Genomic DNA, 12,421 nt, shown 5'->3' with positions numbered 1-12,421 from the left:
CATTTTAAGGAGAGAAAGGAGTGGAAACACTCAACATGCCCAAACTGAACTGAAGAACTTTAGTCTGTTGCTTCCCTCCCAAGCTGTTCTTTGTGAGTGATCCTGTCGGAGCTGCCTCTGTGCAGGTCAGAGGCCTGCGTTTGCTTGACATGTCTCTCTCCTCCTACCCAGCCCATCTCCGCGTTCTCTGTGTTGCTCCTTTGATGTGTCCATCTTCTCACCTTCTCCAGTCATTTATCCTGTCTTGCTTGGGCTCCTCAGGGACCTCCTGACAATTTCCAAGGTTTACTCTTAATGCCATTTCCTTCTTGTTGTGTCCAAACTAAGTTTTTCTAATCACATAATTCACAGTGAGTTAAACTGGAATCCTTAGGTTTAGTGCCACTCCCACCCTTCTCCAACTTCCCAATTGAGAATACTTCAGTAACCTCCCTCCAGATCTTTTGTGTTGTTTGCAGGCTGTGTCTTGCTACTCTTCCAAGGAGTTTTCTGTCAAGCAGTTGTGTATATGGGGATCTTATCTGGGTTTTCCTCTCTTGTACGGTGCCTGCTAGAAGTAGATCCATGAGAAAATTTGTTGATAATGAATAAATCATTGAAGGAACAAATTCTTGAAAGGGTAGGAACTTAGCTCAGTGCTGCAATGCCCTGGGTGAACATCCTGTTCTGTAATAGGCCTGAAACATTGGCTTTAAAGGGATATAGAAACGGACAGTACTTCTTTGAACATACAGAAAACATCCAAGTTACATTTGGTGTTGAAGCAGCTTATAAATATCTTTTGGAGTGCAAATGGGAGACTTGTGTTCAGCCACACCATTCCAGATGTCGAAATACTATGGGCTGTTAGTTAAGCTTACCTAGAATTATGTGTTTTCTACAGAAAATGTTACATTTTCTTCTTTATTAAAAACGAATTGGTTGTATTAGTCTGCACTCCCACCAATAGTGAAGGAGCATACCTTTCTCCCCACATCCACACAAGTAAGTATTGTTAGTAGAGTTCTGAATGTAGGCTAGTCTCACTGGAGTTAGGTGGAACCTCAATGTGGTTTTCATTTGTATCTTTCTGATGGCTAGAGAGCCTGCGCATTTTTTCATGTGTCTATATTAGCCATTTGAATGTGTTATTTTGAAAACTGTTTACTTCCTTCACCCATTTCTTTCCAGGGTTGTTTTGCTGTGGCTGTGTTTCTGCAGCTCTTTGTAAATCCTTCATGTTAGTCCCCTATTGGTTGTGTAGTGTCTAGAGACTTTCTCCCATTCTGTTGATTGCCTCTTCACTTTGTTGATCATTTCCTTTGCTGAAGTTTTTTAGTTGAATTTAGTCCCATTGGTTTATTTTGGCTTTGACTTCCTATTTCTTTGGTGTCTTAAAGAAGTATTTCCCCATTCCTATATCTTTTAGAGTACTTCCTATGTTTTCCTTTAATAGTTTGAAGGTTGCTGGTTGCAGGTTTAGGTCCTTGGTCAACTTAGAGCTGATTTTTGTATAACATGACAGATGGGGATCTTGCTTCTTACCTCTTCAGGCTGTTTTCCAATTGTCCCAACAACATTTGTTGAAGAGACCAGGCTTTTTGCCTGGATTGTTTCAATTTTCTTGTCAAAGATTAGTTGGCTAAATGGTGTGTGGACTCCATTCTGTGGATGTCAGTAAGGACAGTGCTAAGAGAACTGAAAATAAACCTGCCATATGGTCCAGCTATAGCACTGCTGCAATTATATTTAAAGGAAATGAGATCTGCATATCAAAAAGGGGTTTGTAAACCTATACTTACAGTAGCACAATCTACAAAGGCAAAAACATGAAAAAACCCACATGCCCATCAAAAAAGCAGTGGATAAAGAAACTGTGGTACATCTACTCAATGGAATACTACTCATCCATTAAAAAGAATGGAATTCTACCATATGCAACAAAATGGTCCCAACTAGAGACCATTGTGCTCAGTGAAGTAAGTCAATACCAAAGAGACAGATAGCATAAGGTCTCTCTGATATAAGGTAACAGCCTTTATGTAAAATATAAGATTAACAGCCCTTTCAGTACTGTTTTTGCTGCAACTCATGGGTTTTGATATTTTTGTTTTTGTTTTCATTTCTTCAAAGTAGTTTCTTTTATTAAGTTTTTCACTGGTTCATAGGAAATACAAAACAAATTAGAGGGTTGCTAATAATTTATAATACTGAGAAACAGAGTCATTTATTTTGTCTGATGCTTATCCAGATACCTCATTTTGATTCTTCAGTTTACAGCTTATATAATATAGTGGAATGAGGAATATGTGATCTTAAGATTAATATGTGGATAAGACGAACACTAGACTATTCTGAATTAGAAGTATACAGATACTTCTGTCATATAATGTGGGTAGAGCCTATAGAGTAGTATGTGAAAATTCACTTTGTTACTGAGCAGTGTTAAAATATCCAGACCTCATGTCCAGATTCATAGGCTTTTTCGTTCATAGGCTTTTTCATTGTCTTCATTTTCCTGCTCTTCCCCTGTGTTGCTTGCCTTGTATTTGGAATTCCTTGAAAAAAGAATCCTTTGAGAGCCGTAAAATGAATGGGTAGGATCTGGAAATTTTATTCCATCATTTCCAGGTTTTTTTCTTGGCATCGTGTGGTTTGTTATTGGGCCAAATGTAACTTTTTCATGGCTGTTGAAAGGGTTTGGGTGACACAATTTCAGAGAAACAAAGAATAAATTAAAGATGTTGGTTGAATGAACTTGACAGCATTTTATTTCCCATGGTGGCTACAATTTTAGCAGAAAGAATAGATATACAGTAAATATCTGTTTTCTGAGTTGTTAGTTGATTTCGGATCAATTGCCTTTTTTTTTTAATCATTTATTTGTTTGAAAGAGCTAGAAGGAAAGAGACACACATTCGCACACACACACGCACACACATGGAGTAATTGAGATATCCATTCACTGATTTACTGCCCAGGTTGCCTCCATGGCTGGGGCTGGACAAGGCCAAAGCCAGGTGCCAGCAGCCAGGAGCTTCATCCAAGTCTCCCATATAGGTAGCAGGGGCACAATTAGGTGGGCCATCCTCTGCTGCTTCAGGCACATTAGCATTGGGTTGGATGCTAGGACACAAACCAGCATCCATGTTGAATGCCAGCATTGCAGCTGGAAGATTAATACTCGATGGTACAATGCCATTCTTCATCTGCTCTTTTTTTGTTGTTATTGTTTTTGTTTAAAATTTATTTATTGGAAAGAGTTAGAAGGAAAGACGGAGAGACAGAGTATCTGTTGTGATTTTTTTGTTTTTTTAAATGGGATCCTGGCACCCTCTGACCAGAATTGAAGTGAATTTGACGAAATGTTCCAGTGAAACACGGAACAAAGGCATCAGTTACGAGAGCCTGAGGAAGCAGAGAGCTTGACCAGTTCACTGGCCATTCTCATCCAAGTGCGGAGCAGCCCGCAGAGGTCACGAAAGGGGATATTTGACTCAATTTATTTTGGTATCACATGGTACTAATGATGAGGAAGGGGAAGGTTGAGATGGTGGTGAAGGATTGGAATATATTTGAAGAAAAGGGGATGAGGAAGAAGTTGAAGCAGATGAAGATGATGATAAAAGGGAAGAAGAAAAAGAGGGTGAAGAAAATGTTGATAATGCCCAACCTTTTTTTTTTCTACTTTTTTCCAGCTCTGGGGAGCAAGTGGCCAACTTCTTTCCTTTTCTTTCCTTTCCTATCCTATCCTATCCTATCCTATCCCATCCCATCCTATCCTATCCTATCCTATCCTATCCTATCCTATCCTATCCTATCCTATCCTATCCTATCCTATCCTATCCTATCCTATCCTATCCTATCCTATCCTATCCTATCCTATCCATCTCCCTATTGTGCTCTTACTCCCTTGTCTCTTACCTTATTGTGAGGGGGAAATACCTCAAGCAGAATACAATGGGAGAGGAGTCTCTCCTTCCTCCTGCTCCAAATTCATTTGTGGACCTTTTTATCTTGACAAAAACTGTTTGGAATCAACACCATTGTGCTCTATGGGGGGAAAAAACAAATCTGCCTCCTTTGCTTTGCGGGAAGTTCGAGGGTGCTCAGGCTCCTGAGCACTAGAGCAGGGGATTCTAATCTGTTTTTCCTTTCATATATTGAGCTCAGAAATGTATCTCTGTGTGAATATGGACAGGTAGCATTTTTCCAGTATGTATCTGCATACCTTGTGTAGAGCAGATGCTTTTTAGAAATGGGTTTGTAAAAGGTCAGCACAGAGTTGGTCTGAGATGTTTGAGTGGGTTAAATGGGCATTCTGACAATATGGCATGTTTAATGGGCATCCTTGCAATTAAAGCTGACTCTTTAAAAAATAAAATTGTCTCCTATTGATGACCTGAGCTCTGCCATTAACGGGAAAATCAGCAGAATCCAGAATCTTTATTGGGATTGACATTCTGTATTGCAGTTCTGTTCCTGTTTATTTTAAAACTTTTTGTTTCATTGGAGGAAAAAGATGCTCAGTTTTTAATGTTAAAAAAAAAGTAAAAGTTGTGTTTTACAGGGAAGCCAAATGTACACACAAACATACATGCAAAGAAAACTGGAATCTGGCTAATTCCCTGCTAATGCAGCGCCCCATTCATTCCTTTAGTCGGCATTGCTGAAGCTCTGTCCTGAGCTCTTATCTGCTCTAGCAGTGCAGCTTAGCAGTGAGCAGAGTTCTGCACTCCTGGAACTTACGCTTGCAGATCTTGTCCAATGGACTAGGAATGTAAACCATGTTGAGGAAGCAGTGTAGGAAATCATGCATCTCAAAGACACGTCCATGTTGCTTCTGGGCTGTAAGCGACTGTTGGGTAGGATTGTACAATGTCTCTTCCCTTTCTGAGTGCAAACCTTGATATTGTAGATAGCGAAGCACCCTCTGAAAGCTTGCTGCACTTTGACATGGGTAAGCACCAGATAGGTTATGTCCATGCTGTCCATCTCAGGAACCCCTTCAACTAGTGTTGATTGTCCAGTTTTAACAATTACAGACTTTTTGAGCACCTTAGGGGTCCTGCATGTGATGTGAAGCTTGAAGTTCGTGTGTTCTCATCTCTCCCTCAGAGTCAGCAAGCCGCTTACAGATGATTCTGAATGAGATTCAGCCACGAGATACTAACGATTACTTCAATCAAGCCAAACTGTTGAAAGAATATGATAGCTTTAATTTGGAGGACTTGACTATTAATGCTACTGAAGTCAAAGGTAACAACAATATGCACTTTAATCAGAATTTAAGTAACAAATCAAATGTGCACAAATTAGTTTTATAAAAGCAAATCAGAGACTAAAGGTCTGTGCAGAACCTTTTTAGAAAATAAAGTGTTTTTTATTTATTTCTTTGTTAAAGATTTGTTTTTTATTTGAAAGGCAGATTTACAGAGGGAAGAGAGAGTGAGGTCTTCCATCCATTGGTTCACTCCCAAAATGGATATAGCAGCTGGTGTTGAGCTGATCAGAAGCCAGGAGCCAGTATCTTCCTCTGGGTCTTCCATGTGGCTGCAGGAGCCCAAGGACTTGGGTCATCCTCCATTACCTTCCCTGGTCATAAGCAGGGAGCTAAATCTGGAGTGGCACAGCTGGGTCACAAAACAATGCCCATTAGGGGTGCTGGAGAATTAGGTTGCTATACCACTGTACTGGCCCTGTATTTATTTATCTTTAAAAAATACCTCTGAGGCAATGTGACACACACTGAGAAGTTGTAGTTCCCATCTGCTGGTTTGCTTACTAATTGCCAGTACCTGTTGGAATTGACTGGGCTCAAAGTGGGAGCTGGGAATGCAAGGCGGTGCCGAATTGCTGAGTCATCACTAGCACCTCTTAGAGTCTGCATTAGCAGGAATCTGGAATCAAGAATCCAGAGCTGGGATCAAACCTAAACACTCAGTGGGGGATGGTGTAATCAGCTTGTTAACTGCTCGATTAAATTCAGACTTTAAGAAAAGGTTTTCATTACGGAGGCTGGGTGTGGCTTCTCTCCTTATCTTTCCCCTTCCACCAGGTAAAGGAAGGAAAAAAAGAGAATGTGGAAATGATGATCTCACCCAGCTTCTTATGGCTTTTGATCCTAATCAACTATGTAAAAATCATCAAAAAATTAAAATAATTAATGGAAAAAAAGAAAAGGTTAATAATTTGATTTTGGTAATTATTTGATGTTAGGAATGAATGAATCAGGCATTTCCCACATTCTTTCCCCCATCCCACCCTCCCACCCTGCTAGTTTTTTCTGAAAATCAGAGAGAGAGAAATCTTCAAAACTGCTGGTTCACTTCCAAATACAACAAACAAAATTGGATCAGTCTTCAGTCAGGAATCTGGATTAAATAAATCTAAGTCTCTGATGTGGATGACAGGGACCCAGCTATCTGAGCCATCATTTGCTGCTTCCCAGGTGTGCAGGAAGCTGGATGAGAAACAGAGTAGTTGAGACTCAAACCAGACACTTGATATGGGGTAGGGGAATGTCCCAAATAGTGACTTAAGCATTGTACCAAACACCTGCCCTCCTTGGGATTTTACTAGAAAACGAAGTTATACCCAAAGCCATCGAATACTAAAACTTGTCGTTATAAGCTGGGTGATGTAAGAGGAGTGGTTTGTGAAATGAAGCTAGCTTGAGTAGCAGTAAGTCTTCTCCAGCAGTGCAGCTCTTTGTAGGCTCTGGGAGTTCTTGAAAGACGGAGAGCTTTTTAATGGAAATGCACCGTATTATTCAGTAAAATGTGATCTGCTTGGTTTAATGAAGTTTGAAAAATTTCCATTCTTTCAACTGTTTAGCATTATTTTTGATTTTTCTGTAGTGTTATAAAAAGTCATCAGAAGCACTTAAGTAATTTATATATTCTGTATTCTCCACTAGGTGGGGATATTGTCTTATAAAAGGTTCCTGTGTTTTTAAAAAATTACACAAAATATTTGTGTATTGTAATAGTTTCAAGTGACACAAAAAACCTGCTTCTCCCTTATCTGTTCATTTACTATTTTTTTCAAAGATTTATTATTTTTTTTAATTTGAGAGTGTTCTGGAGAGGGGGAGAGACACACAGATATTTTCCATCTACTAGTTTATTTCCCAGGTTGCTGCATGGCAAGGGCTGGGCCAGGCTACTACCAGGAACCAGGTTCTTCAGCCTACCTTCCCACATGGCTGGGAAACTGTTTTTATGCTGTTTTTCTCACGCCATTATCAGGGACTAGATGGGAAGTGGGGCAACCATGAAATGAACTGGTGCTTACACGTGATGATGGTGGCATCAAGGTGACAGCTTCACCCACTGTGCCACAGCGTTGATGCCTCTTCCCTCTTGTATCCTTTTATATACTTGTTCTATGTATGTGGCGCTGTCTATGTTTATCCTTTTTGTTTGGTGGAGTTTTTACTCACAGAAATGGAATTACACTATCAATGTGATTTGTTAATCTGCCTTTTTATCTGAGCAGTTTGAAAAAAATTCAGTATTTTGTCTTTTTAGGTTTTTTTTTTTATTACTTAAAATTCTGCTTAAGCTAGAATTTTAGGGCAATTACAGCTTATTAACTGTGGGAATTAAGTATATTTTGACAGAAAATTAGTATTTGATCTTACAGTTTCTATCCTGGGAGTGATTGTTTAGTCTCAACAGTTAGGGCACCTTCTTGTGACACTGGAGTACTGGGCTTTCATCAGCAGCTCTGGTTCCTGCAGATGGGCTTCTTCGCCCGCGTGGGAGACCTGATTGAGTCCCTGCCTCCTGGCCTGAACTAATTCATGGGAGCTTTCTCTCTCTCTTCGTCTGCTTATCAAATAAATGTAGAAAATTAAAAATGTGGTGTAGGAAAGGAGTCATCTTTTAAGAAGTTCTGCACGTTTACTGATCTAATAGCCATCCACAGCAAAATAAATTAGATAAATATTTACTCATCGTACATAATGCTATATGGGTAACAGAAAGACTGTGTTTTGTTAATTTACAAAGATTAAACAATTTTTAAACAATTTTGTGTTTTATTTTTATATGTTGTAAAATAATTTGAAAGATACTTAGTGTAATTCTTCATCATAGCACATGCTTGTCAAATGTTGGCTTGTTTCTCCTAAACAGATATAACATGTGACAAGTCTGTTGGTTCAAGCAGGTTATTCCTGGGGAAATTATGAATAAGCTTATTTTAAGAAACCTGGAATGTGAGTAATCAAGAGTGTCTAGTGTTGCAATAGGTTATTATTATTATTTTAAGGTAAAGAAGCAAAAGCATGTGATGTGACTGCTCAGATGGTCCTGGTATGCTGTTGGCGAAGTATGAAGGAAGTTGCTTTACTTCTAGGCACCCTGTGCCAATTTCTGCCCATACAATCTGTGCCAGAATCTTCTGACGGATTATTAACTGTGGAGCAGGTAAGGTAGATGTTTATTCAACCATGCGTAATTTCTGGCCAAAGCGTAAATCACAAGCTTTTACTTACAATCCATCTTTTAAAAAATGTTTTGCGTTTTTCTTAAATAACATCTTACAGGTTTTCTGTTTCTAGGCTATATGTTTTATACCTAGTAGTTGAAGAACTTTCATAATAATTTAAGATGTTAAACTTTGCAGCACATTTGAAAATTTTGGCATTCTAAGAAACATTTTTATATAAGCATCTGTAGATTTTACCTCACATGAAACTTGAATACTATCACTTAAATTTTTATTTCTCTATTTAATATGTACAAACTTACATTTTAGCTAAAAGTGTCTATGTAATAAACTCCACAAATTGCTTACACTTTGCAAAGGAATAAAAAGTAACATACTGGTTGATTATAGATCTCCTGTTTCCCACTATATCGATAATAAAGTTGTAGTCACTTTGGTGTTTTTGGCTGACTTTTATTTTTAAGACCACAAAGTTAGTTCACCATCTGGGACTGTTCAACTGTCTTGAGTGCAGTGTTTACAAGAAATTAGCTTACCACAAGCATTTCATTTGGAAATATTTTAGATTTATTAGATTTCTGTTTTTAATTGATTCCCTCTTCCTTTCCATATGGTTTCAACAAACCCATTTCCCACAGTTTGCCAGCAAAAGATATATAACATGTACTTTCATTTTTAACCTTTTTCAAATCAAGATAATTTTTCTTCCCATGGGTGTTACAACATTCAAGAACAAAACAAATATTGTAGTATGCTAATGCTGATTATTTCTATAATAACCACATGACTGGTTGCATGGAAAAAATGCTAATATTTTTATTCTCACACTCTGTGGCTCATGTGCCTCCATCTGGTTCACAGCTGGGACTGTGATGTTGCAAGAACCAGAGCTGCAGAGAGGCAAAGGCAGGCAGTGCACTGCAGGCAGTACTGTGTTCCTTGTTCTCTTCCAAATCAAATAGGCATTGGTGTCCAGAGAGGTACATGCAGGCCCCGCTGGTGACTGGCCAGAGTGCCAATGCCAGCATCCTGGCTGAGGGGTCCAGCCGTGATTAATGATTACTGACTGATGGTCACTGTCTTACTAAGAAGTAAACATGTGCTAGCGGCTCTTGACTTCTCAGCTTCTCTTTCCAAGGACAAGTTATGATGTCTCATATTTGGGGGGGGAGGGTTCTGGATAGTAAACAGATTAAGAGAAACAAAACAAATTGAGAGAAACATATTCTATTTTTACTGTATTTTGACAGTGTTCCTTGAAAATCATTTTGTCTTGACATTTTTTGCATCACACCACATCCTAGGAATTGATGTAGAATAACCGTGTTAAACTTAGAGAACAATTTAAGATAAAAGATGTATTTGTAACAATACAAAAAAATAATCATTTACAGGAGAAAAAGGCTTATAAACCAAAGAGTTCTTCTAATGTGTGCTTTTGAATAGGAGTGGTCTTTATTTTTCTGTAGAACATTCTTCCCATTGTGATGGGCTACGGTCAGTTTTCTGTGGTGCCTTTTACATGTCAACCTTATGTGTTAAACGCGTTCTAACACTTAAACCCTGTCTTTTGTGGAAAACTGTCCTTGAGCTTGTCAAGTAATTTAAGGAATGTTTCTGCTCAGGGACATGTAGCCAAATGAATATACAACGTCATGAAGAAATTAGTGTTATTTCCAATTTCTAGAGGATGTCTACTCTTCAAACTCCTTTAAAATAAAAATACTCCATGTACTTAGTTCCTTTTTTTTTTTTTTAAAGAATTAGAAATAGAAGCAAGAAGAATGTAATTTACATTGAGGTGGCTAAGCCACCACACGGAAGGTACACCGCTTCCTTCCCAGGGCAGAGTCACTCAGGCAGCCCTAATTTTATCTACTGAGGCCAGCGTATGACCCACCAGTGTGGGAGTAGACACCTTGAGCAAATATGCCTGCCACAGATCTAGGGGCACAGCAAAGTGTCCTGCAGCCAGGATTCTACTGCAGTTATGGGAGACAATATGCAGCTTGATTTCTTGTTATTTTGGGGACCCAAAACTAACTGATCGTCTTTCCTCTTGTTGGCTGAAGGCAGCTGTTCCCCAGCTTAAAAAGCTGGTATTCAGCCTGATGCTTTCTTTTAGTCTTCCTTTGTTCTTAAAGAAGCAATAATCATTCCAGGACAATAGAAAATTGTAATAGAAGGAAAGGAAAGTTTCTTTTGTTCTCCGTTTCTTTAAGATCACTAAGATTTTATGGCCACTAAATCTAATATACTTGATTTTCTGACCTGCCACCGGGAATTAAAAACTAGAATTTGAGGATTTTTATTGCTGTAGGCAAAGGAGGATTGGTGCTTGTCTATGGAGCTGAGTTTTTCATGGGATCCTCACAAACTGTTACCCCAACAAGTATCAGAGTGATGAGAACACCCATTGCCCTTGGACAAGAGGAAGCCATGGCTTTGGCTGTCACCTGGTTGGCTCGAGATGACCTGGCTGGTTTGTGGCAGCAGGAGGACAGGATCTCAGTTCAGCTTCGCAGCCTGGGCTCTGACATGGCCCACTGCTGCCTTTGTTCCGAGGCGCTCACTTTCTTTAAGTTGAATTTTCCCTGTTTTCAATGCTCACGGCAGTAAGACAACTCGCTATTGAACTTTCTAGCAAAGACTCCCACTTCCCTGAACAGTGCTTGTGAAGTGAGGTAGTCTCTGGGTTCTCCTGGATGAAAATGTGTTAATTCAGAGGTATGTCTGCCTTTCCTCCCACACTGCAGTCGCCCAACGAAAGGTCCTTCCATAATGTCCCTGTGTGAGAGGCAGAGAGAAAACCAGCTTGGAGAGACCAAGTGGGGACCCTTCAGGAGTAAGCACTGCACCCGCTCTTGTCTCATGACTTCCTCACGACTTGGTGTGTGTCGTGCTTCTAAACTGGATGTTTTGCTGATATAGAGCTTTGGGTTGATAACAGTGTTTTGGTACTTTTTCATGGAATATTTGATACCTCATATGTGGTGAAAATTTTTTAAGCCAACTTCTGTCTGTAGTATCAAGTTATACTCACATTTCCCCTTTAAATATTCCTCAGAAATGCTTTCTGGTATATTCTTCATACCTGCTTTCCAGTACCCTCCTACTGGTTCGAGCCACGAAAACCACATGCATAAAAATAATTGCCAACTTTGAAATTAGCCACCTTTTTTTTTTTTTTCTTCAGTTCTTTCTTTGGATTCTGTTGTGGTTTGCATGAATCTTAGAGCCGAGTTGATAGATCCCCTCAGTGTCCTTGTTACTGTTTTAGATTTACTGTAATGGGCTGCAAATGGTATGTATGTTTGTTAACATTCTGAAGTCTTTAAAAATTGCCTTTTGTGTTTTCCTTTGACAAAGTTTAGTTTTTAGAAATTTTGAATAAGTACATTGGATTGTGCTGAGTGGCCCTTACTGCTTTTAAGCTTTGAGTTGAAGTTGAATGTGAAACTTCGGTTTAGTTACCTCTTGATTAGCTGTCTTTCTGCAAGGGCAGTAGGGGATCATAAAGAAGTATAGTATTTAGTTCTCTGACCTCACAGTATTTGGAAATAGCACAGAAGATATAAGAGACAGAAATAGATTTTTAGAAGACACTGGACTAAAAGGAAGCAGTTAAAATGTCTCATGCTTAAGAATTTTCTAGAAAGCAAAGGATAAACATTCTGGTAAGCTGATGTCTGCAAACCAGAAAACCGACCTTTGTTTTTGTTATGCACAAGAACAATGTTTGGACTTTGAAAAAAAGCCACAGAGTGTTAATAAGAAATCACCATAGTAGAGAGTGCACAGTTTAAAACATGAATGTTCTTAGCAAAGTAAGGACTTTTGTCATGCATTCCATTTAACCTAAGTGGACATAGAAACTTCGGATTGTTGATATTCTTGAGGTTATAAGATGTGGCTGTCTTCTGGAGTCAAACTTTAAATTAATGCTTAAAGATGACATTTTACTACTTTGTAATGCAAAGTAAGA

The 12,421-nt window shown here is 38.9% G+C and overlaps 1 protein-coding gene across 1 annotated transcript in view; it reads left to right on the top strand.

Moving 5' to 3' along the window:
• THADA (THADA armadillo repeat containing) overlaps positions 1 to 12,421 on the top strand; it is a 316,968-nt gene that overhangs the window by 35,533 nt on the left and 269,014 nt on the right. The window contains exons 20-21 of the mRNA XM_040993162.1: positions 5,098 to 5,238; positions 8,257 to 8,414. Of these exons, the coding sequence (XP_040849096.1) occupies positions 5,098 to 5,238; positions 8,257 to 8,414 (299 nt within the window). The remainder of the gene's footprint in view (positions 1 to 5,097; positions 5,239 to 8,256; positions 8,415 to 12,421) is intronic.

The sequence above is a fragment of the Ochotona curzoniae genome, unplaced genomic scaffold, assembly GCF_017591425.1.
Source record: "Ochotona curzoniae isolate NIBS_2020 unplaced genomic scaffold, NIBS_Ocur_1.0 contig_883, whole genome shotgun sequence".
In the NCBI taxonomy this organism is placed as follows: Eukaryota; Metazoa; Chordata; class Mammalia; order Lagomorpha; family Ochotonidae; genus Ochotona; species Ochotona curzoniae.
The sequence above is the reverse complement of the archived record's forward strand: the minus strand, read 5'-3'. Positions and strand labels throughout refer to the sequence as shown.